The 26,623-nt window shown below is 48.5% G+C and overlaps 1 protein-coding gene and 1 long non-coding RNA gene across 4 annotated transcripts in view; one reads left to right on the top strand and one right to left on the bottom strand.

The window, feature by feature from the left end:
• Window positions 1-491: 491 nt before the first annotated feature.
• Window positions 492-5,805, bottom strand: LOC145721792 (uncharacterized). The gene is made up of 3 exons (XR_014145699.1): window positions 4,678-5,805; window positions 3,445-3,628; window positions 492-3,236 (listed from the first exon to the last, which is right to left on the bottom strand). It is a non-coding gene; the product is annotated as an uncharacterized LOC145721792 (long non-coding RNA).
• Window positions 5,806-14,407: 8,602 nt separating this feature from the next.
• Window positions 14,408-26,623, top strand: part of GALNT6 (polypeptide N-acetylgalactosaminyltransferase 6) — a 34,482-nt gene continuing 22,266 nt past the window's right edge. For 2 of the 3 annotated variants that reach the window (XM_081821688.1, XM_081821686.1), the window contains exons 1-4: window positions 14,408-14,542; window positions 21,402-21,524; window positions 22,637-22,698; window positions 25,476-26,069. In XM_081821688.1, the coding sequence (XP_081677814.1) occupies window positions 25,579-26,069 (491 nt within the window). In that variant the 5' untranslated portion in view covers window positions 14,408-14,542; window positions 21,402-21,524; window positions 22,637-22,698; window positions 25,476-25,578. Of the gene's footprint in view, window positions 14,543-18,301; window positions 18,526-21,401; window positions 21,525-22,636; window positions 22,699-25,475; window positions 26,070-26,623 lie in introns of those variants that run through there. The other variant, XM_081821687.1, reaches the window with a different exon arrangement.

Below are 26,623 nucleotides of genomic sequence, written 5' to 3'. Positions count from 1 at the left end.
TTAAGCCTTAAGTCTGTCATTTTATTATTTTTTTTGTTTCCATTTGTTCTCTCTGTTTCTCATTTCTCTTTGTTTTCCTGCCTTCCTGTGGTTGCTTGAACATTTTTTTTTAAAGATTTTATTTATTTATTTGAGACAGAATGAGAGAGAGAGAGAGCACATGAGAGAGGAGAGGGTCAGAGGGAGAAGCAGGCTCCCCGCCGAGCAGGGAGCCCGACGCGAGACTCGATCCCGGGACTCCAGGATCATGACCTGAGCCGAAGGCAGTCGCTTAACCAACTGAGCCACCCAGGCGCCCTATTTATTTATTTTTTTAAAAGATTTTATTTATTTATTTATCTGGGAGAGAGAATGGGAGACAGAGAGCATGAGACGGGAGAGGGTCAGAGGGAGAAGCAGACCCCCCCCGCTGAGCGGGGAGCCCGACGCGGGACTCGATCCCGGGACTCCAGGATCATGACCCGAGCGGAAGGCAGTCGCCCAACCGACTGAGCCACCCAGGCGCCCCATGTCACGAGTAAAAGAAATGGTGATGTCCCCAGCTGAGCCTAACAGGGACTGAGGTGCAGCACACCCTGAGAGGCTTGGAGATAGGCCAGACCCTTGACCAGGCTCTTGCCTCTCTAGTCTTCGGATCACCTCGTCTCCCAAGGGGAAGCCCACCAGTTCCCCTGGTTTCCCGTATATCTTCAAGCCCTACCAGGGAGATGGCCCAGTTCAAGGGCAACTCATAAGATAAAGTCTAGAAGGGCAGGTGACCCATCCCTCCCAATCCAATATGTCCTCACCTCTCCCACTATGAGTCACCACTCGGCTCCCCTTCTCTGCTCCCTAGAGATCCAAAGGAACCATTTTCTAAGTTTTTCTTGGGAGTTTCTCTCTGCTTCCTCCCTGCCAGGTCTGGTGACCCCAGACAGCCCTTCTAGCAACTCCCTCTCACAATAAGTTAATTCAGTGCACATACTATTTATTGGTCAGATTCTTTGGGTTGCAAGGAACAAAAATACACTCAATAAATTTCAACCAAAATAAGAAGAAAAGAAGGAAAGGAAGGGAGGAAGGAAGGGAGAGGAAAGAAAAGAAAGTTGAAAAAGGGAGATGTCTAGGAATTAATGACTTCAGGCACAGCAGGACCCAGGAGTCCAAAATACATCATTGGAGTTCTCTTGCCCTTTACCTTTATTCTCTGTTTTCTCGGTGTTGGCTTCACGCTCACACTGACCTTCCTCATGCTATGGCCAAAATAGACATTAGCAGCTCTCAACTGACATCCCCTTCCCAGCTAACAACTCCATACCAGTCACATGGGTAGGGGATAGGAGGTGTGGGCAGGGAGAGGGGTCCTTTCCCCCCCTCCCCCGTTAGTTCTAGGAAATATCTCAGAGGAGGCTCTGAGTAGTCTGGCTTGGGTACTGTGCCTAACCCTAAACTACTTGTGGCCAAAGGTCCACTGTTGGTGCTGGGGAGTGAGTTGGGCCTCATCTGAACTCCATGGACAAAGAATCAAAGGGAGGTTGTCCCCTGATGATCTGCTAGACAAAGAAGGTAGTCCTTTACACTTGAGCGTCCCCATCCCTGTGTGCCCTTGCACATAGTTAAGCTCACCAATTTCTCCTACATTTGGTTGGGAGTCAACTTCCGGAGACTGACAATGTTAGACTCAGCCGGCAGCCCCAGGTTCCAAGGCTGTCATCAGGTTCCAGGCAGCTCCTGACGCTAGATTTGGGTCTGCTCTTAGAGAAACGGCAACAGTGGTTAAGCAGCAAGAGTCCTAGTGTTCGTCCTTAAGTCAGGCTTCACCCTGAGTGAAGCCTGCCTCCCTTATCTACGGAAGACAGAGACCACTATGGGGGGCCCTGGGCAGAAAAGGGGACTCCAAGGCCCTGCAGCCGCGGTTGGCATGCATCGTCACGCAGCTTGAGTCCTGACACGGGTCTGCATCTGCCCAGAGGAAGGGGGCCCTTTGAACAACTCCGACAGCTTTCGAGAATTCGTCAGGCTTCTGACAGGCTAACAGCACCTTACGTGCCACACCGGGACAGATAAGGGGCTCTTGCCCCAAGGCTGACACAGGAAGAATTTCAAGGCTTGGACTTAGACCCGAGTGACATGGCTTGGGTATCAGCATGATTGCTTTATGAGGTATCTTTGTTGTTCCCGGGTGTGATGTGGCTGGGGTATCACGGTAGTGAACCCGCAGTCCTGTGCTGCTCTGGTCTAGCAGACACCTTGCTCCCCATGGCTCCCCATGGCCTGCCAACGCCTCCAAACCCTGCAGTGGGGTGTTTCTCTGTGAACTGACGCCCAAAGCTGTGGGGAGTGCCAGTCACCCCCCTGTAGGTTCCATCCTGGATGCTGCCTTCAGCGGCTTTCAGAGTAAACCGAAATGAAAGAACTTGGAACAGTATCCAAGTGGTCATTCTTGCCCATCCTCAAACCCAGACCAAACTGCACGGGTCAGTCAAGTTCATGGAGCAGCGAGGCTCCTGCCCAAACTCTGAAAATGAGTAAATAAAACTTGCAGGTGGAATTTCAGGCACATACCAAGAAAGCTACACGTTGACTCCACGGACCTTTCTACTCAGGCTCGAGCGGCCCCAGCACACTTAGTAGAGTTCAGTGACTCTCCTTTGGGGGAGGAGAGGCATGGCCTTGGGGGCCTCTGTTGTTGTTGTTGTTGTTGTTGTTGAACACGATGTGTCTATCATCTCTGAGCAAGTTAGTGATTTGTATATATAATCTCATCTAAATTTCTCAGCAGACCCACATTATCTCTGAGGTTAAGCAGCTTGCCCACGTTACAGAATTGCCGGCCACCAAAGGACTTCATGTAATCATTCTCGGAGTCTCCCAGCCCCACATACTGAGATGTGCCTCTTCCATAACATCGAGTCATGGAGTGACCCAGGTGAAGTGACTTGGCTCCTCTAGACCATTCCCTGGACTCCAACTCCCTGCTTCCAAGGGCAAGAAGGGCATGAGCTCCAGCTCCAGGACCTATTCCTCTGCAAGGTCTCAGAGAAGCTGCTCACGTGGGCAGAAGGCCACAGTTCCCATTCAGACGTGGCTTTCTGGGTCACTGGAGCTCTAAGGTTCTTTGACTCCCCAGTTAGGATTGTTTTCACTTTTGTATTCCGGGTTCTGTAGAAAATTCTAGTTTTTGTAGACTCAAAGCAAAATCTTAAAGCTCTTAGAGAAGGTCCGAGCCCCTTTAGGCTGGTGCCCCCCGTTTTCACCTTTTTTTTTTTTTAAAGATTTTATTTATTTATTTATTCGAGAGAGAATGAGAGAGAGCACATGAGAAGGGGGAGGGTCAGAGGGAGAAGCAGACTCCCTGCCGAGCAGGGAGCCCGATGCGGGACTCGATGCCGGGACTCCAGGACAATGACCTGAGCCGAAGGCAGTCGCTTAACCAACTGAGCCACCCAGGCGCCCCCGTTTCACCTTTGATCCAGTCAGCCCACTGAGTTCTGTCACATTCAGAGATGCCAGCGTGGGGTGGACCTCGTGAGCAGTATAAGCTCCAACTCAACAGTGTCCCCAGGTTCCGTTGTCCCTCTGCTCCATCCTGTCACTGTGTGGGTTTTATTCTAAGGGAGGCTTCTGAGGAGTTGTCTTATTCTTGAATCTGTTTTTTTTTGGGGGGGGGGTTGTTTGTTTGTTTTTGTTTTAAGGAATGAGATCTTCCTCAGAGGTCCCCAGCAGACACTCTTCTTTGCCCATCCCTGGCAAGGAGAATGGGATCACCATGTTGAGCTTAGATTAATTGCCAAGAGACCAATAAATGCCAAGGGGTAACTACCCTGACCACTCCAGGCCTGTGAGATGTTATGATTTATAAGAAATATATATTTGGTCTTCACCCATGGTTCCTGGCTCTGAGCTCCCAAAACCCTTGCCATTTCTGGAAGTATTGAGAGCTTAAAGGTGTCTCTTGTGTTATGTTAATAAGGTGACTTTTGGAATGCACCTAAAAATGGGGGCTGGTTGCCAGGGCAGCCAACCGTGTGATCAGGAGGGTTAGAACCTTCAGTCCTAGCTTATGACCTCCAGGGAGCGGGGGAGGGACTGGAGATTGAATCATTTCGTCAACGGTTGGTGATTTTCAATGAATCATGCCTATGTAATGAAGCCTACATAAAAACTCAAAAGGACAAGTTTCAGAGAGCTTCCAGGTTGGCGAACACATCATTTGGGAAGAGGGGCATGCCTGGAAAGGACTTGGAAGCTCCACACCTCTTCTCACATACCTTGCCCTATGCATCTCTTCCTTCTGGCTATTCCTAAGTTATATCCTTTTATCACAAACCAGTAATCTGGTAAGTGAAATGTTTTTCTGTGAGCTGTTCTAAGAAATTAATCAAAACCAAAAAGGGGGTCTTGGGAACCTCTGATTTATAACCAGTCCATCAGAAGCCTAGGTAACAACATGGGCTTGCAACTGGCATTTGAATTGGAGGCAAAGGGCAGTCTTGTATGATTGAACCCTTAACCTGTGAATCTGATACTAGCTCTGGGCAGATAGTGTCAGAACCAAGTTGAATTATAAGACACCCAGCTGGTGTCTGAGAACTTGTTGGTGTGGGGAAGACTACACACGCACACACGCACACACACACACACACACACACACACACACGCAAGCACATCAGAGGTGGGTCCAGGAACTTAATTTACCTTGAAATTTAGAACCTGTGGGTTCCTCAGAGTGTTGAATGCCAGGACAGGATAGTACATGACAAAGCCCATCGGGGTCCTAAAACTCCATCTCATCTCTAGCTCCCTGCAGAGGAGATGCTTCTATTCTTGAGGCATCCTTGTTTTGTTCCTGGTAAGCCTGGAATAGTTTTCTATACACCTCTGAGAACAGCCGAACTCCAGGATGTTTTAAGTCTTGATAATTCATGAGTGGAGCCAGTATCTTTTCAAAGTTTGAGTCCACCCCTTATTGTGGCAAAAATACCTGTCACTTCGTACTGTAATCTGGCAGAATGTGCGTATATCAAGGCAAAACTTCAGGTCTGCTTCTCCTGGTAGTATAAGATATGAAGGAGTTCATTCATATTCCTCTAAGGTTCTGGTAAAATCGTTATGTCATGTAAATGAACTAGATAATCCACATCCCACATTGCCTTGACCATGGAGTGGTTAAAGGGATCAGGGAAGATGTTCTAGGGCATCCCTTCAAGTTGATAAAACACCACGCACCAGTAAGAATATGTTTTTTCTTTCCCTCATTAAGCATAGATTTTTCTTAGTATCACTCCTCATCCAATACCAACTCCCTGTATGGGAGTAGGTCCCACCTCTGAGAAAACCTATGCACACCCCCATTGTGTCCAAGTGTTCTACCCACTACCTGGGGAGTGGGGAGTTTATAGGGCCACATTGATAATCAGTAGTTCTTCAAAGAGTTTCTGTAAATCTCTAATTTTTTTTAAAGCTATTTTAACCTGCTCTCAGCAAACATGAGCCACACTCCTTTCATGGAGAAAGAAAAGGTTACTCTAGTTTAGGGCTTCCTTTTCAGTCTCTCCTCCTGATCTCTGTGTGGTTAGAAATCGCTGACATCAAAGCCCTCTGGATTTACCCACAGGTCCAGGTAGAACAAACCCAGAAGAGAGCAGAGGGGTGGTGCTCGGCTCCATGTGGCCTCTGCCCACTCTACCCACCACATCTGGAAAGGAAGGACCACTTTGTACCTACACACTGCCTTTGGAGAGTGCTACATTTTGTAAAGGCTGGATTTAAAAATCAGACATCTGGTAGCTAGAAGAGCCAGGAGTCAACCCAGGTCTCACTCCAAAACTGTTTTCACTTGGCCAAAATTATATGTTGTTGATATGTCTGTCTACTTAGAAAACCCAAGAGAATCAATTAAAAATCTACTAGAGCCACAAAGAGAGCTCAGTAAGCTGACTGCTTTTAAACTAACTTTAACAATTTCAGACAACATAATGAAACAATTTAATATTTAAGGTACCTGCTAAAATCAGGGTGACTCCTTCTCTGGGCTATGTTTCTAGAAAGAATCAAAAGAAACCAGTAACAGTCGCTTCCTCTAGGGAGGAAAACTAAGTGACCAGGAATGGGAGTAGGAGGGAGACTTACACCTCACTAGTCAACATCTGATTGTTGTGCCATATGTACATGTTACCTACTGAAAATCAAAATTCCGTGGGATTAATAAGCACTGAGGCAAGAAGTTCAGGATATTGGGGCACCTGGATGGCTCAGTCGGAGGAGCATGTGACTCTCAATCTCAGTATCCTAAGTTCGAGCCCCACATTAGGTGTAGAGATTACTAAAAAGTAAATATAAATAAACTTTTAAAAAAAGCTCAGGATATTAACAGGACATTAAGCATCAAGACATTAGAACAACTGTTGAGTTGTTCTATCACCTCTCAATCATTTTCAACCTAAAATATTATTAAACAACACTCAAATGCTATCGGGTAGCATTTCAACCCTCTCTAATGAAATTTACTGTTTTTTCAAATGTCTAAGAAGATAGGAACCTCCTCTCCTATTTTTTAGGGATAGATTAACAAAGGTTTTGCTGTTACCTGGGGGATGGTTTGCTCTGGGGGATAGTTTATTACTCCTGTTATTACTTCCCTCTGGGTAAAATGACTGTCAGGTTAAGATCCAATTATTTCTGTCTCAGAAGGTCCAAAGTGCATATCTCTTTTTTTTTTTTTTTAAGAAAAGCTATTAAACAATAAGATATCATTAATTTGGGGCAGAAAGAGCTCTCACAGCAAAACCTTATGAGCATTTAGATGCTTTATTCTTTCCAATTATTAAAGTTCTCTTTTGCAAAAGGTACACATAGATCCTGGGCATCGTGAGTGCTTTTAAGGAGAAGAGTCCATAGTCACAGTTTGCCAATCCCATGTGATTTTCCAAGAGAGGAAAAACTATTCATTGTAACATAGATGGAGGCTTCTGTTATATAGAAGAAAAACTGATCAAGCATCCCCTGGACTAGATAATATTTACATCAGCAACCAAAATATAAACTACCAAGAGATCATTTTAAGAACTGTGCAGACTGGGGAGGGAAAACACCAGAAAAAAATTTCTGAGCATAAAATAGGGACTTGAATAAATGGAGAGACTTGCAGAAAGTAATGGCAAAGACCTCAGACCCTGGCATCACAGGCACCTGCTCACCTGTAAAAGTGAGGGGGTTCCTAGTATCCTCTACTGCAGAGAACAACAGAGAGATGCCTACAGAAAGGGGACACTGTTACCCGTGATGTAGTCTGTGATATGCTGGGTTTCACAGAAGCTAAAGATGCCAGCATTTTCTGCAATAAATGGGGCAGAGGCCTAGACAAGTTGGGCCTAAACCTGCAACAAGCTGCATTTTCTAGCGGTTTCTCTGTACTTGCCCAATGTCCACAGTCTCACCTCATGCATGGCTGTCATATTAGTCAGGTTCTCTAGAGAAACAGAACAAGATATACAGAGAGAGAGAAAGATTTATTTTAAGGAATTGGCTCATGCAACTGTGGGGACAGGCAAGTCTGCAACTTGCAGGGCAGGCCAGCAGACTGGAAACTCAGGCAAGAGTTCCATGCTGCAGTCTTGAGGCAAAGCTGATTCTTCCCAGGGAAACCTAGGCTTTGCCCTTACAGTCTTCAGCTGATTGGATGAAACCCACTCATATCAGAGAGGGCAATCTGTTTTACTTAAAGTTAACTGACTATAGATGTTAATGACATCCACAAATACCTTCACAGCAACATCTAGACTAGTGTTTGACTAAACAATCGGGCACCATAGCTTGGTCAAGTTGACAGAAATTAGTCATCACAGCCCCCTCCCTGGGGTCTCCTGGACCCACCACTTAGACCATCACCTCCTTCCCTGGGGGTGTCCAGGGACATAGCATTTCTCCTTTTAGATCCCCCTAACACAGACGGACTGATAACATCTTACTTCCCTACAGGCTAGATGACTACCTTCAGTGCCTCCCAGGATGGTTATCACACACACACACACACACACACACACACACACATACACACACACACCCCTACTCTTGGAGGGAAGGAGTTACTTCAAGGGCTTAAAGGGGAATTATCCTCCAAATGCCAACCAAAGGGACTTTAATGGCTCCTCTCTCACTTGAGGAGCAACAGAGAAGGAAAGAAAAACATGTACAGATTTAACCTCTAATGGGACAGCCAGCTACACATAATAGAAAAACAAAAAAGACAAACAACCTTAATGTCCTGCAATAGGTGGTAGGCTAAAAAGAAAAAAGGCTTGTCTATACAAGAGACCACTAGGCAGTGATTAATGATCTCATGTGAGATTATTTCATTACCAAAATATTCACAGTATGGTAAGTCAAAAAATCAGGTTACAAAACGGCATATCCAGTATGATCCCAGCTTGTAGTATGTATATAGTAATTACATACATATGTAATTCTGTACATATATATATAATTCCATGACTATATATATAGTTATTTAACATAGATTTTTTTAAAAGATTTTATTTTTTTATTTGACAGAGAGACAGAGAGAGAAAGCACAAGTAGGTAGAGTGGCAGGCAGAGGGAGAGGGAGAAACAGGCTCCGGCTGAGCAGGGAGCCCGATGCAGGGCTCCATCCCAGGACCCTGGGATCATGACCTGAGCCAAAGGCAGACGCTTAACGACTGAGCCACCCAGGCGCCCTTTAACATAGAATTGTAATACAAATCATTATTTTATATACCAGTAAATGAAAGATTGCTAATCAAATTATGACATCATCAATTTAAGATACATCCTGGTCTCGGGGCCCCTAGGTGGCTCAGTTGGTTAAGCACCTGACTCTTGATTTTGGCTTAGGTCATGATCTCAGGATCTTGAGATCAAGCCCCGCATCGGGCTCATGCTTGGCTGGGAGTCTACTTGAGATTCTTTTTCTCCCTCTCCCTCTGCCCCTCCCCACCATCTCCCTCTCTCTCTAAATAAATAAATAAACCTTTAAAAAAAAAAAAGGTACATCCTGATCTCAGAAATGTTAAAAAGTGAAAAAAAATGCATCTCAGAATTTATGAAATACATATGTGTATGTGAATTATATATACATAGAAAAAACCAGAACATATTATACCAAAATTGTAACAGTGGTTATTTCTAGGTGTCATAATTATGAATAGCTTATTTTTTTAAAGATTAGTTATTTATTTGAGAGAGAGAGAGAAAGAGAGAGAGCATGAGTGGGTGGAGGGGCAGATGGAGTGAATATCCAGCAGGCTCCACGCTGAGCTCAGAGCCCCATGCAGGGCTTGATCCCACAACCCATGAGATCATGACCTGAACCGAAATCAAGAGTCAGACGTTCAACCAACTGAGCCACCCCGGGACCCCAAATAGTTTATTTTTTGCCTTTGTGATTTTCTGTGCTTTCTAAATTTTGTATGTTGGACATATGATATTTGAGTAATTAGAGAAAACAATAAATGCTATATTACCCACCCCTGCAACTCTTCTAATCCTTCTCTCTCTTATGCCCTGCTCCATTGTCTTCAGGTTCTTTATCCAGCCCCCAATCTCTGGCCATGTTGAGCTGTATGGGAGCCTGAGGGAAAAGGAAATTGGCTTTCGTGGAAGCAAACTTTTCAATGATGTTTTCAAAATCGAATTCCTTGCTTATTTCACTTTCCACTGACAGACTGTCATGTTTAACAATTTCTTTTGACCAAGTGATCATCTCGAATAAATTTTAATTAACTTCCGCTGAAGTGAGATCATAGTAAATTCTCTTTTGGTATAAATTAAATATTTAAACTGAAAATAATGTTGTGAGCTTTAATACACCTACTTCTCAATTTTTCAATAGTTTTTCAATGTTTTTAATGTTCTCGAAAAAATAACACTGAAAAATATATTTTAAAATTATATGGGGTGCATGCGCCTTTTCCTTTTGCCTCATGAACAAAGAGTCTTTCAGGATCTGGACAGTAAAAAGGAGCCTGGGCAGACACCATCTCCACAGCCGTGGGCAGCATTTTATAGCAAGATATACACAGCTCTTTGCCTTTATTTGATAAAGTTTTATACAGAAGAGAGAAGATAACGTGTCTTTAGGAGCTCTTTATCAAGAATTTGGGTGGGGGAGGGAAGAAGGGGTTGTTAAAGGAAGAACTGAAATTTTCTACGATATGAAGCTGGTGGTGAATAAGAATAAAAAAATTCTCGGGCGCCTGGGTGGCTCAGTCATTAAGCGTCTGCCTTCGGCTCAGGTCATGATCTCAGGATCCTGGGATCGAGCCCCGCATCGGGCTCTCCCCTCTGCGGGAAGCCTGCTTCTCCCTCTCCCACTCCCCCTGCTTGTGTTCCCTCTCTCGCTGCGTCTCTCTCTGTCAAATAAATAAAACCTTTAAAAAAATAAATAAATAAATAAATAAATTCTAACATTTCAGAAAACAATTGTTGATATTTTGTCCAAGGTAGATTTTTTGCATTAATTTGGGTGTATTAAAATATCACATTAAATATTATTGATTACAAAGGTTTTCAGTGTCCCCTTCAATTTTGCACCTAAGGCTAATACTTCACTCACCTTACCCTAGTCCTGGCTCTACCCCAGTCATTAGCCTTTTTGCATTTTTTTCCTGTCCCACTAACAAAGTGTATTTTTTATAAAGCTGTTTTGTAAAATGGTTTGTGTACATTTGTACATTTATCAGCCTCCCTTCCTATACTGTAGGTGTCCTGAACAGAGAGATGGGCTTATTTACCTTTGTATCTCCGTGTCCTACCCCATATGGAGGCTGGCATGCGGTAGGCTTCCACGTCGTTTTGCTAATGGTAGAACTAGAAGAAGGAAAACAGCTAATGCTAAGGGCTAACATTCTAATATTTACTGAGTGCTTATTGTGTGCCAGGCATTGGCAAATAAACATTTGAAAATGTTTAAAAATAAACATTTTACTTATTCAACCTAACAACTCAATAATAAAAATAATATTTATACCCATTTTACAGATAAGGAAATTGAGGCCGAGGTGAGTGAATTGTAATGCCTGAGGGATGATGGCAGAACTTGGGACAGCTCTGCTTGGGTTCCTAAAACATTTTTTGCCTTGAGGGTTTCTCTTTTGGGCATGAGGGAAATGAGATGAGAAGGAGGAAGGGGAAATATGGGCGGAAAAGATAAAGAAACAGATGTAATAGAAGAACCAAATTATCTCACTTTCACATCAGTTATCTGCTCAAGCTTTACAACAACACTAGGCATCATTAACCTCACTTTCCAGATAAGAAATGGAGACATAAAGAAGTTCAGGGAACTCATTCAGTTCTTTCTGCTGGTTAGCCACCTGTGGGCGGCGGAGGTGGGGTGCAGTGATAGCTGGGGGGGCAGGCTATCAAGCAGCCAGCCGTACCCCCACCACCACCTGCCTCGCAAACTCATGGCAGCTTCCTCTGTAAACTCTGTCCGCTAAGTGGAGGCAGCACCTCCACCTAATGGGCCGGTCTCCCTCCTTCCGCCGCATCTAGAGGTGGGCGTCCCCTCTCTGGGACTACATGTGGAAGCAAGAGACTCGATACGGGCCAAAGCTGATGTCAATAGCCTTACAGAGCTGCCCTTGTCTCCCGTGCTTCAACCAATCTGTTCCCCGCCACGTTTCCTGCCTTGCAGGGGAACTCCCTAAAGCACACTGATGTAAAAGGCGAGACTCAGAACACCCAGAAACAAAATCTAAAATGACCAAGAAATAAAAATAAGATGGTGAGAAAATGCTGAAATTCACAGGACTTCGGGAGAAGCAAGGAATCCAGGCATGTTCTACAGAAGAGCTTAGTGATGGGAAGAGTTTTGGTCATGAATATGCATAGATGACCTCTGGAGAGATCTTAAGGTCTAGGAGGGAGAAAATGTACCTTCCTTTTCACAGGGCTTGAAAAAAATTTTTTAACCACCTGCCTATATAACTTCTTCAATTCAAGAAAACTATTTTTTTAAGTGGCTTGCCACCAAGGACAGGCTGAGGTCACAGTCACCTTCTGCAGTGGTTCACCTCCAGACCTTCCTGGAGTGGAGGGCAGGGAGCCCAAACCATCCTTCCAGCTAGGAGACACAGCTCGGTGTATGACATATCAGGGGCAGGTCACACATCCTGCAGACTACATGCACCTCCAAATTAGGCAGCTAATTATTCTAAGGACTCAATGTCATGTCTAAAATTTGAGTCAGCTGAAGTAAAATGGGATGAGTAATTTGCTTCAGGAAACACAGATAGATGCGGCTTCCCTGAGAAGCCAGACACCACCCTCTCGGGAACTCCAGGCTAGGGTTGGTGGTCATGACTCTGCCATGACCTGGGGAAGAACTGAGGCTGTGAGTCCAGCCTGGGCCATCACCCTCAGGTCAAGTTGGGTCTTGACTAAGGCTCAAGGGCCAGGCCAGGATCGCACAACCCCAAGGGTCCCAGAGGCGCGCTGGAGGAAGGGCGGAGCAAAGACTGAAGGCTCAGACCATACAGGAGTGTCTAACCCCCAGGAAGTGCAAATAAGGAACAGCAACCCACAGTCTTCCATAGGAAATGCCCTGAGTCTGAGTAAGACAGCTGTTGAATAAGGCAAGTGACAAGAATGGTAGCAGCTGAGCAGTGGGAGTTATAGGGCTGAGGATCTGTAATGGGGCTAAAAGGGATGATCCAGGTAAATTCTGGAAAGGTCTCTCTTCAGGAGTTTACACCCCAGAGACAGTCTAGTGTGAAAGCAAGGGAGTCAGCGGGGGGGGATTGCAGTTAAGAGAGAGGTGACCCTGCCAAGAGTGCATGGATGCCTCTCTTCTCTCCTCCTTTGGGGAGAGTCCGTCCTTCCTGGTCCCTTGATCTAGTGTAGCCGGGCAAAGTCTCTTCCAGGCTCCACTGGCCTGCCTTGTCTCTTGGGACTCCATCACTGGAAAAACTCTGGCCTCCTTCTAAATAAATAGCTCAATTCTACCTCGGGGTCCCACAGATGACTTCCTGTGGGAAAATAAGATGACTTCCCTTAGACCAACCGTGGATCCCCAAGTGGCTTCTCTGCCCTTCCCAGTTCATGTGAGAGCAGTCTCCTTGCTCAGATTTACCCACCCACACGCGTGCTCCCAGGTCTTACAGACTTAGAAATACACGCGCATTTAAAAACTCAAACAAGGGGCGCCTGGGTGGCTAAGTCGTTAAGCGTCTGCCTTCGGCTCAGGTCATGATCCCAGGATCCTGGGATGGAACCCCGCATCGGGCTCCCTGCTCATTGGGGATCCTGCTTCTCCCTCTCCCACTCCCCCTGCTTGTGTTCTCTCTCTCGCTGTGTCTCTGTCAAATAAATAAAATCTTTAAAAATAAATAAATAAAAATAAAAATTCAAACAAAAAGAAAACCAGAATCAGTGGTCCAAGCTCCTACCATAGAACCTTTCCAAATTACCAGCTATTTGTGGCCATCTATGTTACTTCTCTATGACTGAGATAAGGACCTAAAAGATGACAACACAGAACCGTAGAGCTGGAGAGAACCGGTGGGCAGCCCGAGGCTATGGCAGGAGGATTCAGAGTCTGGGCTTCAGAACTTAATTTATTGATTCTAATTCTAGCCCTGCCACCACTTGTTCAATGGTTCTCAAAGTTGAGCAAGCACCAAAATCACCGGGAGTTCTTTTAAAAATGCACATTGGTGGGCCCCATCCCCAGAGTTTCATATTATTTAGGTCGCGGGGGGGGGGGGTGGCCAACAATCTACGTTTCTAACAAATTATCAGATGGTGCTGCTGCTGCTGGTCCGGGAACCACACCTAGAGCAAGCAACACTCTAGGCTGTGTGTTCAGCCGTCTCCCGTGTATACTCTGGCTAACAACCGGAGTATTTGCTGGGGTCGGGGCTTACTTGAGACCGGGCGGGCGAAGCCCTTAGCATTGTCCGTGGCTCACAGTTACTACCTGCTCTGGTCGCTGGATGGAGGGGAGGAGTCATTTGCCCAAGACCACCCCGCCAATGAGAAGCAAACCTGGGACGGAGCCCCGGGGCTTCTCACCGGCCCGCCGCGTTCCTCCCCTCCAGCGTCGCTGCCTCGCGGCTCTGAGCCCATGCGCCGCACGCCGCGGCTCCCTGCACACGCTGCTCCGCGCCGCCCGCGGCTCGGTTTAAAGCCTCTCGTCGTTGGGGTGACCAGGACGCTCCGATCTCTTTCGGCGCGGAGGGCCTGGCCGCCGAGACTGCAGCCCCGGGTGAGCTGAGATCTGGAGAAGCCGGAGAAGCCGGGCCCCTAGCAGCGCTGGGGCGGAGAATGCCGGGGGGGCGCGGGGCGTCCTCCGCCCGGCCACCAGCCTCCCGGCGGCCCTAGGCGCAGCCGGGCGTTCCTCGGCCCGCAGCAGCGCTCCGGGGCGCGCCGGGTGGCCGCCCGCACCTAGCAGGGGAGGGGCGCGAAGGGCGCGCCCCAGTGGCCGTGCAGGGCCCGCCCCGGCCCCGCCCTCCAGGACGTCCCGTCGGGAAACCTGCGAGCCGCACCGCGGAGCGGCTGTGTCTCTGCCTTGGCGCGACAGGTAAGTGGCAGAAGCAGCCGGCGACCCTCGCAGGCGCCCGCGACCGAACCCCCGAGCCTAGAACGCAGAGCTCTCTCGCTTCTCGGGACTTCCCCCCAGTCGAGCTCGCGTCTGCCAGGTCCTTGCTCCCCACCTCCCTCCTCCGCCGACCTTCTCCTCCTCCACTTCCTCCTCACCACCCCCCGTAGTGAAATGAAGGGGTTGGGCCAGACTGGTCCTAAGCTGTCGCGGTGGCCTCTAGCTCCTCCCTCGGTAGGACCCCCCCCACCCCCTCCGCCTTTGGAAGATGAATGAAAAGCTCAGACCTCTGGGACTTGGAGGGGGTTGGGGGTGGGAGAGGGACAAGCTGTAGCAGTCCCTCCAGGGTTCTACGGCCTTTTCCCTTTACCCACCCATGACCCCGCATCCCTTCTGTTCCCCTTCTTCCCAGATTGGGCCACCCCATGTGCCCCGCTACAGGAAATCTTTCAGAGATATATCCTCTTGCCAGTGCCACGTTGCGCCTGAGTAGAGGTGGGGTCTCAGATGTCCTCTGTCTGGTGTCTTGGGCCTTTTAGAAGTGGGAGCTGTGTGGTATTGTGGGAAGGGAGTCTCAGGGTGTTCATGATTGTGACTGTCACCAACTTCCCGATTTCCCCGTCACTTGTTCCGACAAGCCCCAGGCTAACTGAAAGGAGAAACCGTTTGTTACATGCCCCCAGAGCTAGTCATCCCAGACCCTGACGTCTGCAGAGGGTAGGACAGGGCTCTCCTGTGTGAATGGGGGAAGAGGGGCTCAGTTTGTCAGCAAAGCTTAAAAGAGACCCCCTCTATTGGCTAACACCCAGCGCAACAGCCCCAGGAAGGGTTTTAACGCTGCCCCTCCAGACCCACAAATGCAGTTTACAGGCACTGGATGAGGTTAGCAACTCTAGACACACCAAAGAGATGTGTGGGCTTCTGCTCGTTTTACCAGAGATGTGTGTGCACTGCGCAGGCCCTGTTCACCTCCCCAACACATGAGCCCTGTCCTTCCCCATCAGAGGAAGGGTAAAAAGGATGAGACAGGCAAGTTCATGTACAAGGTAAGGTGAGGGGTTTGAAAAATACTTTGGTTCCTATTATCCTGCAGAAGCCAGTATCACTGCAGATACTCCCCAAGTTCCTATTCCTCAACATCGCCATTCATGTAGGCACAACAGAGGTAACAAGAGAAACTACTTTCAGGGGCATCAGGACAGAAAGGGCAGGACTGTCAAAGAGAAGAGGGAGTCCGGAGCCAGTAGAACCAGGAAGGATCCCAGGCTGCCTGAGATGGCCTCGGCCTTGGTCATCACTGTCCGCAGTTGGCAGGACAGCTCACACCCACCCACAGCAGTGTGGAGAACCCACACTTGAGAAGGGGAGGTGCTGATGCATGTTGAATGCCCTCTGAGATCAGAAACATCTTAGCCCAAGTTCAGGTGTCCTGGATAGGACATAGGACCATAGGCTTAGTCCAGGTAGCCATTGCCTAGAACGGAAGTCAGGAATAGGAGGGGCAGCTAACCCTAGGACCAGGGGCCTCCCAATGCAGGGAGGCAGTTGGGTATGATGGATCCAGGCAGCTGACTTAGCTCTGTCTCTACTTTAGCTGTCTAACCTTGGCCAAATCGCATAAACACTCCCTGGGTGGGGAGCAGATGAGGTGTCTATGAAAGTGCTTTGGCAATGCTCCAAGCAAGAGCCAAATAAGAGGCAGCGTGGTGTCATGGTGAAGACAGTGGGCTTTGGAGAGACCTGGGACCGGAGTGCAAACTCTGCCTCTGCTACTTCCTTGCTATGTGACCTTGATCACTGTGCTGGCTTCCTCCCTGTGCTTCAGTTTCCTTCCGTGTAAAATGGAAAAGATAACTGTCATTTGACTTGCTGTGATGCGTAGTGATATCAAAAGTGGTGGTGGTATTGCCCTAAGCCTCCTCTGGCTCACGCAGACCTCACCAGCTCTGGAAGTGAAGCTGAGGATCAGAGAGGGCGTCTGTGTACCAGAGGGACCCAGCGAATGGCCGTGCCAAAGACTTGGGTGAACTTGGTTCTTCATACAGCCCTCTGTCCCACTCTGGGAAAGCCCAAAATGTCCGTTCTCATTCAATGAGAATGAGAGTGAGGGTTTGAATAAATGAGAGGTCAAGTGCAGGGCAGTGCCTGTCTCAGTGTTGAGCTCAATGCTGTAATTGTGCTGTGTAAAAGGCTCACACAGTGAACAAGGTTGGGTTCAGTCTGGGGAGAAAAAGGACTGTTAGAAGGCTCTTTTGTGGCACCTGAGAGCCCCATGGGGGTAGGTTATTCTCCTGTACCCTGTACAACCTGGTCCTGAGCCCTAGGTAGGTTTGAAGGAAGGAAGAAACCCAATCCCTCACCCTCAGCTCTACCTATAACAGAGAACAAAGGACAGACAGACCAAGGCAATGGAATAGCATGACCAAATTCCTCAGGGCTGTGGGATGCTGCGGGGCTGAGAAGGCTAGGTGGGTTGGTGGGGAAAAGCATTCTGGAGGCCGAAGATTGAGGACGAGGAAATTTAAGGACTGGGAAGGAGAAAGCAAACAGTTTCGGCTGCCATCAAATGGCGCTAAAGGAGTAAGAATATAGCTGCTCAGATTGTGGAAGGGAGAGGGGCCTGAGGCAAGGCAGGCAGCTTCTGCTGATCCTCCAGATGTGGGGAGATAAGGATGCAGTCTCAGATGACGATTTTGAAAGAGAGAGAGGAAGAGGAGAATCCAGGAGGTAGGGAATGAATCAGCAGGACCTGGGAGAGGGGCGTGGAATGAACCTGACATTGAGAAGGCACCGAAAACTATCGTAGGTGCCTGGGAGTGGGGCTGGGGCAGGGGCTGTTTCAAGGATTTCCGTGCTACTGGCAGCGACGGGGAAATTGGGAAGACCCGCCAACTTAGGGGGCGGGGCGTAGACCGTGAGCTCAGGGTGTGGCAAGTTGAGTGTGGGTGGTCCTGGGTAGCAGCCCTACAGCCGGGGGCAACCTGTGGGGTGAGGAGAGAAGGAAAAACCACAGTTCTGACCTTCCCCCCCCCCCCCGTCACCACCCCCTCCTCAAATCTGGGGCCCTGCCCAAGCCTTCAGAAATACCATTCGGGGTCACCCCTCCCCCTCCCCCACTCCGACACGGAGGAGCCAGCAGTCTCCGAGCCTCCCGAGCCTCCTGAGCCTCCTTTCGAGAACAGTTGCACATCCCTGCCCCACCCGACGGGCCTGGAGGTCCTCCAGTGAAAAACCCGTGAGCTGCTGAACTTTGTTTGGTCACGTATTAGTTTGATTTTCAGTGGTTTTTACAGACTTGGAATAAATGAACAAACATTTATTGAGCACCGACTACATGCCAAGCATTGTTCTAGGTATACCTTGTGAGCAAATTTGGGTTGAGTTTTTCAATGGAATATCCGTGTTTGGGTAACTTCGGCTTAAAATGTTATGCAAACATAAAATGAACCTAGATGGGGGGGCGGGGGACATGAGAGATTAGCTACAGAAATAACTTTGAGTGCATCTTTCTGGGAAAATACGCCACAGTCCTGCCGCTTGAATCTTGAGGAAAAGCTGAAATGTCTTGAAGGTGTAATTAAGGGGAAAGTGAAAACCTCCCAGCATTCTATAATCAAAAGGGTCAGAGGGTGGGAGGAGGGGTTTGCAGGAGAGAATTCGCTACTCATGAGAACAGAGGAAGTGAAATGGGTGTTGTGTTTGATGGAGAAGTGCTGGTGACAAGAAAGAATCAAATGGCCCCAAAGGGCCTCTCAGTGCTCTCCCCCCACACTGGTCGCTTGAAATTGACCTACCCCCTCCCCAACATGATGTCTAGCACCACACACACCTGCGCCCTTGGTGAGAATGGTGACAGTCATCACTTTTTCGAAGAACCTGTATTTGAGCGGTAGTCTGAGTAACTTGAGCAAACATCCCCGTGGTGGTGTCGACTGCTCACTTCCTGGCTGCCACGTCTCCCGGAGGTGAGGAGCTTAGCTGATAAACAGAAACTTTGTTACAAAAAGGCCACCTGGCCAGCAAGGGCGTGTTCTGGGGTGGCTGACTCTGGTTGTCACAAAGCTGAAACTTTGCCTGGGACTTACAATTTTGTCATTGTTAAAGCATTTGTAGTCCTAGGTAGGATTTGGGGGAGGGGCGGGGCCCGTATAAGAGTGGATTGGTGAGTGGCAGGGCGACTGGGGGGTGTGTGTGTGGGGGGGGGACAGCCTGGCCCCAGGCTCACAGGAGCCTAACCCAGTCCCCAGACCACCCACCCCCACCCCCCAGGTGACCTCCAAGATGGAGGGAAGAGTATGGGAACAGAGCAGTGGCCTGGGACTTGGGAGACTGGCATCTGCTCTTGGGAGCCACAGCTGTGTGATACTAGAGAAGTCACCTAACCACTCTGGCCTCTCCTGTAAAAGGAGGGCGCTGGGCTCGCAGACAGACCCAGCCAAAGTGGCCTGCTGAGGTGTAACAACAGAATACCACGGAACTCAAATGCTTGCTCCTGTAAGTGCATTCAAAATATCGCTTACCCTTGTAGCTTGGAACACGTCACTTTAACCCCTCGGGCTTCATCTCCTTGAATGAGAGTTTATGGAGTATCTACTCCCTGAAAAACTTGGGCTAGACTTTGCAAGTGACCGAAAATGCGAAAACAACCTGCCTCTCTGGCCTGCCGTTTACAAAGGGGCAAGAGAGAACAGACTCCTCTGACCTGAGGCGGGCAGTGAGGAGGCCAGCGTGGAAGCACAGACAGAAGGGACGGGAGGCTGGAGAGAGGAATTCTGCCGGGAGATCTGAAGGGGCTGCTTGGAGGAGGCTAGGATATAAAAAGGAGGGACTGCACTGCATCACTGGCTTTCAACCTTCTGTGACCGGGCCGGAATAAGAAAGACATTTTACAACGAGACGTAGTGCCCACTCCCATATGAGGGGTATCCCAAAAGTCTTAGGGCACTTTGACACTTTATTCACATCAGAGGTATGAATTCTACAAACTGACAGAAAAGCATCATTTGAGAATGTAGGAATTTAATTTTCTTTCACCTTTATTGAGTTTGATGAATTTTAAACAACAAATTTTCCTTTTCATTTTGTATCAGGATATGTTTATCATCTCTAATGGGCGGAGACAAGCATTAAAATAAAAATTTGTTATTCAGAATTCATAAAAATCAGGAAAAAGAAATTTTATTTTTATTTTTTAAAATATTATTTATTTATTTATTTATTTGAAAGAGAGAGAATGAGAGAGAGAGAGAGAGAGCACATGAGAGGGGGGAGGGTCAGAGGGAGAAGCAGACTCCCCGCCGAGCAGGGAGCCCAATGCGGGGCTCGATCCCGGGACTCCAGGATCATGACCTGAGCCGAAGGCAGTCGCTTAACCAACTGAGCCACCCAGGTGCCCCAGGAAAAAGAAATTTTAATAAAAGTTTCAAATGATGTTCTTAAGTCTGTAGTGTTTACACTTCTGAAGTTATGAAAGCTGAAAACTGCTAAGACTTTTGGTATGCTCTACATGTGTATGTGTAGTAACTGATATGAAATTTTAACAAAACAATACTTACCCATATTGCATGTGATACACTTTGGTATTTTCTTTTTTGTTTGATTCTATTCTGATTTTTTTTAAAGATTTTATTTATTTATTTATTTGCGAGAGAGAGAGAGAGCACACGCGTGCACGTGCAAGAGCTGGGGTAGGGGCAGAGGGAGAGGGAGAAGCAGGCTCCCCACTGAGCAGGAAGCCTGATGCGGGGCTTGATCCCAGGACCCTGAGATCATGACCTGAGCTCTAGGCAGACGCTTAACCGACTGAGCCACCCAGGCACCCCTCTATTCTGATCTTTTAAAGAATATTTTCGGGACGCCTGGGTGGCTCAGTCGGTTAAGTGTCTGCCTTCGCTTCGGGTCATGATCCCAGGGTCCTGGGATCGAGTCCTGCATTGGGCTCCTTGCTCCCCGGGGAGCCTGCTTCTCCCTCTGCCTCTCCCCTCTGCTCATATTCTCTCTCTCTCTCAAATAAATAAATAAAACTTAAAAAAAAAGAAATCTGGTTCCTTTAAAAAAAAAATGTTTTCATGCTGTTTGCAACACTTTAGATTTATTCCACAACCCTACAATGGGTTGTAATCAGTGGTTTGATAGACTAGGGCTGGGTAAAACCTCAGTGAGAGAAAGTAAGCTTGTGTTCTGGCTAGTGAGGCCAGAGGAGCAGGTCCCATTTGTTCAATCTAGGAAAGCTTCCTGGAAGAAGAGGATTTCTGGCATCATCTTGGTACTGAAACCAAGATGGTTCCGCGTGTGGCAACCCCAAGGGTGGCTGGAGGAAAAAGAGTTGGGAATGAATGCTCAGCAGTAGCAGGAGGGGAATGAGTGGATGGGGGCTATGGACATGTTTACCAGTGGACATGTTTACCAGGTGTGGGAGCTCAAAGATGAGGGAGCTATACAAGACACTGGGGGGAGGATCCTCTGAACTTGACCAAGTACTACATACAATAGGGACTACTCCTTGACCAGGCTGGTGGAGGGCTGACTCCCCACCCTTGCTAACCACACTTCTGGGAATCTCCCACGCGGAGGCCAGGAATCCTTAATCCCAAAGTCTTCTGGCTTCCATCTGATTATGTGTCCCTTCTGCCGGGCTCTTTCCTATTGCCCACATGCTGAGCAAACAGAGACCTAGTCCCTTACCGCCCTGGCTAATCACAGGTGTCTCATTTCATTTCAGGATGTGGTTAGTACCTTGAGGAACTGCAGACTCCAGAGAGCAAGGCTTAGACAGGCAGGCTGGACTGAAAGAGCAGATGCCTGGGAAGAATTCAATTTAACCTTAGATCTCTTTGTCCAGGGGAAATAAAAGGAGCAAAGGTGAACCCCACTGCAAAGGAGCACGAGGCAATGCCAGGACGAGAGAATTGGAGTGACCTCGGTGATTCTGAGTGAATCAATCAGGGAGGCCTTCCTGGAGGAGGTGAGTCTCAAACACTTGGCAGCAGCTGGTAACTAAGCTGTTACCCGGTCCTTGTTTCTAACTGTGCTCTCTCTTGCTGCAGTGGGATGGTAGACAGAAAGTATCAGGGCAGATGCAGCCTGGCTCCCTGTCCCTCTGTGTCCCAGATAGGGTGGATTCTCCCATCCCATCACCCAAGGGAGTTTTCCTAGCATCGTCCTCCCTCCTGATCCACACTGCTACTATCTTGGGTCAGGAACCCCCCCCCCCGCCCAAACCCCTCTCCATTGGCCATCCAGCTGCCAGTCAGATCTATCTCCTAGATGCCTTCCACCGGCTATCATACTGTTTTCCTGTAATGCTGGGCTCAGGCTAAGCTTTTGTTGCTCCCATACCTCAGGTCAAGTGCGAACTCCTTGGCATGATGACCCAGTTGCAGCCGCCTCTCCAGGCCCATCCTCAGCTATTCCTGTCTGTCTTCATGCTCCCCCCATAATGAACTACTGGCAGTTCTCTGCTTGGCTGTGCTATCTCCTGCCTCTAGGTCTTAGTCTGTGCTGTTCCCTCTGCCTGAAATGTGCTCGCCTTGCCTGGCCAGCTCCTACCTGTGGGTTAGCGCTCAGTCCAGGCTCCTCCTACTGCGGGACCTCTTCACAGACATCACCCTTCCCCACTTGCTGAGTTTCCTGCGTCCTCTCTTTCTGGGCACCAAGGGTGCCTGTCTCACTGGGTGATCTCCATTTAAAATCTGACTTCCCAGGTCAACTATACTTCAATTAAAAAAAAAAAATCTGACTTTCCCAGTTGACTCTATGCTCCTTGAAGGCTGGACTTGCTCATCTCTGTCTGCCCCGTTGTGACGAGGAAAACAACTTTTGAGAAAGACAGCTTTGTTTTTCTGAGTTGCTGCCTCGGCATTTTACCGAGTATGATTACCCTACTCACATGCAGAGTCTGGACGTTTAGATAAGGACTTGAGTTTAGAATACCTGCCGAAAGTTCCCGTTTTACTTTTAGTGGGGCACCTTTTAAAATAACCACTTAGGAGTTAAGCCCAAGAAAAGTTAGTGACCTCTGTCCCAAGTGCCTTTGAGTAGAGGTGCTAGCCGTCTATCTCTGTCTCCTGCTTGCAGGTGGCCCCGGACCAAGGACTGCCCTTCCCCCGGCTCATTGCGCCCCCTCGCTTCTGGGATCCGTAAGTAATAATAAATCTTGTGCCTCTGCTTCTTCCTTTGTGTGGGTGTGTTGAAACTGGGCCTTCAGTCAGAATGACCCCATGGGTTTCACTTCCCCAGAGTGGGAGCTCAGATGCTGGGGGAGCCACCTGCTGATGCCGTGGGCGTGGCTTGTGTCTCCTCGTTTGGCAGGTCCTAACCTGAATATTCTTAACTCGGTACCTAAGCTCCCACTTCACACACCCGTCTGGCAGACCTGACATATAGCAGGCATTCACAATGCTGGCCAAATGAACACATTTCCTCCCCTGTCTCCTAGACGACTCCTGATACAAAACGCTTGCTCAAAGAGATTTGGTTTTATTTGACTTTTGATGATGCTGCTGAATCCGCTGTGATAAAAGAAAACCACCTGTCTAGCCCTGCTCCCTCTTGAGATCAGGATGGACTCATATTCCCCAGATCCAAGTGACTCCAGACACCAGGCTTCTCTCCACAGGCAGGAAGGAGCTTGTGTGTTTAAATAACAGCATTAAGGAGCTCAACTGGCATTACTTTTAAACAAGACATGCCACAGGTAATGAATGTGGCTTTGGCCAAGGACCAGGTACTCAAGGATAATTGCTGGGAAGCTGAGCAGGGATTTATTAATTATAATAATAGAAATAATTGATAGCATTTATTGACGGCTTAGTACGTGCCCGGCACTCTGCTGAGTGGTTTACGTACATTATCTCTGATTTCATCCTCACTGCAACCCTGTGCGTTAGGTATTAGTTACCCCCACTTTCTAGATGAGGAAATGGAGCCTTAGAGAGATGAACTGCTTTGTTCCAGGCACACACAGGTGCTAATAATGGAAACTAACACTTTTTGAGAACTTACTATGTCCAGAGACTGCTAAACTTCTTCCATGAATTATTTCATTGAGCTTTAATCCTTACAACAACCAACCCTAGCAGGTAGGTGCTATTGTTACTAGAAGGGGCAAAACTGGGATTTGTACCCAGGTCTCCTGCCACCAACATCTGACATTTAACCAATAAGCCTTATGCTTCCACGGGCGCCTGGGTGGCTCAGTCGGTTAAGCGTCTGCGTTCAGCTCAGGTCATGATCCCAGGGTCCCGGGATCCAGTCCTGTATGGGGCTCCTTGCTCAGCGGGGAGCCTGCTTCTCCCTCTCCCTTTGTCACCCCCCCCTTGACTTGCTCGCGTAAGTGCACGCACGCACTCTAGCTCACACAAGTAAATAAATAAAAGCTTTAACTACAACAACAAAAAAAGGCTTATGCTTCCAGAGTTCTCCACAGAAAATTTTACACTCATCCTTTGAGCCATGTGACTAAGTTCCTGAGGATGGAAGCCAGTGAACACATAATCCCATTTCTGCCCGGAAGATGTTGTCATAGAACCTCAAGTGTTTTTTGTTTGTTTGTTTGTTTTGGTTTTTTAATTAAATATGAGTAAGATACAGAAGAATATTTATAAAATACATGTAAGGGTGTGGAGAATAACAGTTCCCCCAGCAGCCACCATCCACTTAAGAAAAAATACTTTCAAGTCCACTGTAGGGCTCTATTCCCATACGTTTTCCTCCCTCTCCAGAAATTTTGGTTTTATTATTCCTTCAGAGTCTTTTTCCCCTTCATTTTTCTTTTTTTTTTTTTTTAAAGATTTTATTTATTTATTTGACAGAGAGAGATATAGCGAGAGCAGGAACACAAGCAGAGGGAGTGGGAGAGGGAGAAGCAGGCTTCCCGCTGAGCAGGGAGCCTGATGTGGGGCTTGATCCCAGGACCCTGGGGTCATGACATGAGCCGAAGCCAGATGCTTAATGACTGAGCCACCCAGGCATCCCTCCCCTTCATTTTTCTTTCTAGCTTGACCACCCCTTCATTTTTGTGTTCATAAACAATATGTTTAGTTTTCCAGGTTTTTTACTTTTCTGTAAGTGGGTTCGTCCGGTACGTATCTTGCTGCAGCCTACTCTCTGGCCTCAGCGATTGCCCCGTGCAGCTGCTTGTAGAAGTTGCTCATGCATTGTCACTGCTCTAGAGTACTCTGTGCTGCGGGTATTTCACACTTGTTCATTCTGTGGGTGGACATGGCATTGTTTCTAATTTTGGCCATTTTAGTCAGCGCTGCTAGGAACTTTCCCCTACGTGCCTCCTGGCTCATAGGCACAGGAGTTTCTCTGGGATGTAAAACTGGGAGTAGAATTGCAGGGTCATAGGGGGTGTACATTTTTTTCTTCTTCATAATTTTTCTAAAAGATTTATTTATTTATTATTTGAGAGAGAGAGAGAGAGTGGGGAGAGGGGCAGAGGGAGCAGGAAAGAGAGAATCCCAAGCAGACTCCCCACTGAGTGCAGAGCCCAACGTGGGGCTCGATCCCACAACCCTGAGATCATAACCTGAGCCAAAACCAAGAGTCCGAGGCCTAACCGACCTCACCACCCAGGCACCCCTGGGTGGGTACATTTTAAATTTTGCTTGATAATGCCACATTTTTTCCCAAAGCGGTTATGTTGACTAAGCCTCTTCATGCAGAGTTTCAGCAGTCAGTCGGTTGGTCATCCCAGATGTATGAGTGTCACAGTCTTAGAGCACGAGAGAAACACTGAGTCTGGTTTCCTCATCTTGTGGAGAGAGGAAATTTAGGCCCAGAAGAGTTAAGTGACTGGGCCTAGGTGTGGTCACCATTCGGCAGCAGAGCATGGACTCAAACCCCAAGCCCCCGGGCTCCCTCCACACCTCTGCCTTTGCTCATTTCTCTCTCTCATCTCTTCCCTTCTCAGGCTGAGGCCCCCAGGTGTAGCCACCACACCCTACCGAGCTATTTCTGGGGTTGGGCCCCCCACTCAGAGCTGACCCAGCCAGGGTCCCCGTGGGCTCCCGAGGATGCGGCTCTTCCGCAGACGCCACATGCACCTGCGCCTGGCCATGGTGGGCGGGGCCTTCATGCTCTTCCTCTTCGTCCTGCACCGGGATGTAAGCAGCTCGGAACAGGCCACCGAGAAACCATGGCTGAAGTCGTTGGTGAGCCAGAAGGATCACGTCCTGGACCTCATGCTGGGGGCCATGAACAACCTTAGAGATTCGATGCCTAAGCTCCAGATCAGGGCTCCAGAGCCCCAGGAGACAGCTGTCTCCACAAACCAGTCCTGCTTGCCTGGGTTCTACACCCCAGCTGAGCTGAAGCCCTTCTGGGAACGGCCACCCCAGGATCCCAATGGCCCCGGGGCAGATGGGAAAGCGTTTCAGAAGGACAAGTGGACCCGCCTGGAGACCCAGGAAAAGGAAGAAGGCTATAAGAAGCACTGCTTCAATGCCTTTGCCAGTGACCGGATCTCCCTGCAGAGGGCCCTGGGGCCAGACACCCGACCCCCTGAGTAAGTAGCCCCCAGAGTCCTGGGGTGAGGCCAGGGCTCGGCCAAAGGTGTGGCTGGTGTGGTCATGGCCATGGGCCAAAGGCCAGGTAAAGAGCTACTGGTGGTTGTGTGATATGGTCAAGGATTTCTGCTAAGCCCTCCCTTCTTTTCCTGACCAGTGCCCTTGTCCTCAGGGTTGGTATCATGGTCAGGCCAGAGGCCCAGGGAGACCGTGACAGTAAAATGACCGGTTATGAAATTCTAATTGTGAAGGAGGAGGAGCTCAGGGCCTGGGACCAGGACCTGGCACGAGGGTAACTGGGAGGGACAGCTCCAGACTGCAGACTCAGTGACCTTGCCCTCCGCGGAGGCCTGCCCAAGAGCCTGTGGGACTCTGCCGTTGAGCTGTTGAGAAAGGGACGTTTCCAGACAGCAGCCCAGATGGTCAGGACTATCCCCACGCCTCCTGGTTTCCCTCTGTGAAGGGCCACAGGACCAGAAATTCATTCCAACCTCCATGTGAAGCCGTTTATACTCACGGTCCTGGGCCGTGAACCAGCCCTTGCGTGTCTGAG

This window comes from Leptonychotes weddellii, chromosome 5 (assembly GCF_054177405.1).
Source record: "Leptonychotes weddellii isolate Sample4059 chromosome 5, ASM5417740v2, whole genome shotgun sequence".
NCBI classification, from domain to species: domain Eukaryota; kingdom Metazoa; phylum Chordata; class Mammalia; order Carnivora; family Phocidae; genus Leptonychotes; species Leptonychotes weddellii.
Note: the sequence above shows the minus strand (reverse complement) of the source record. Positions and strands in the feature narration are given on the sequence as shown.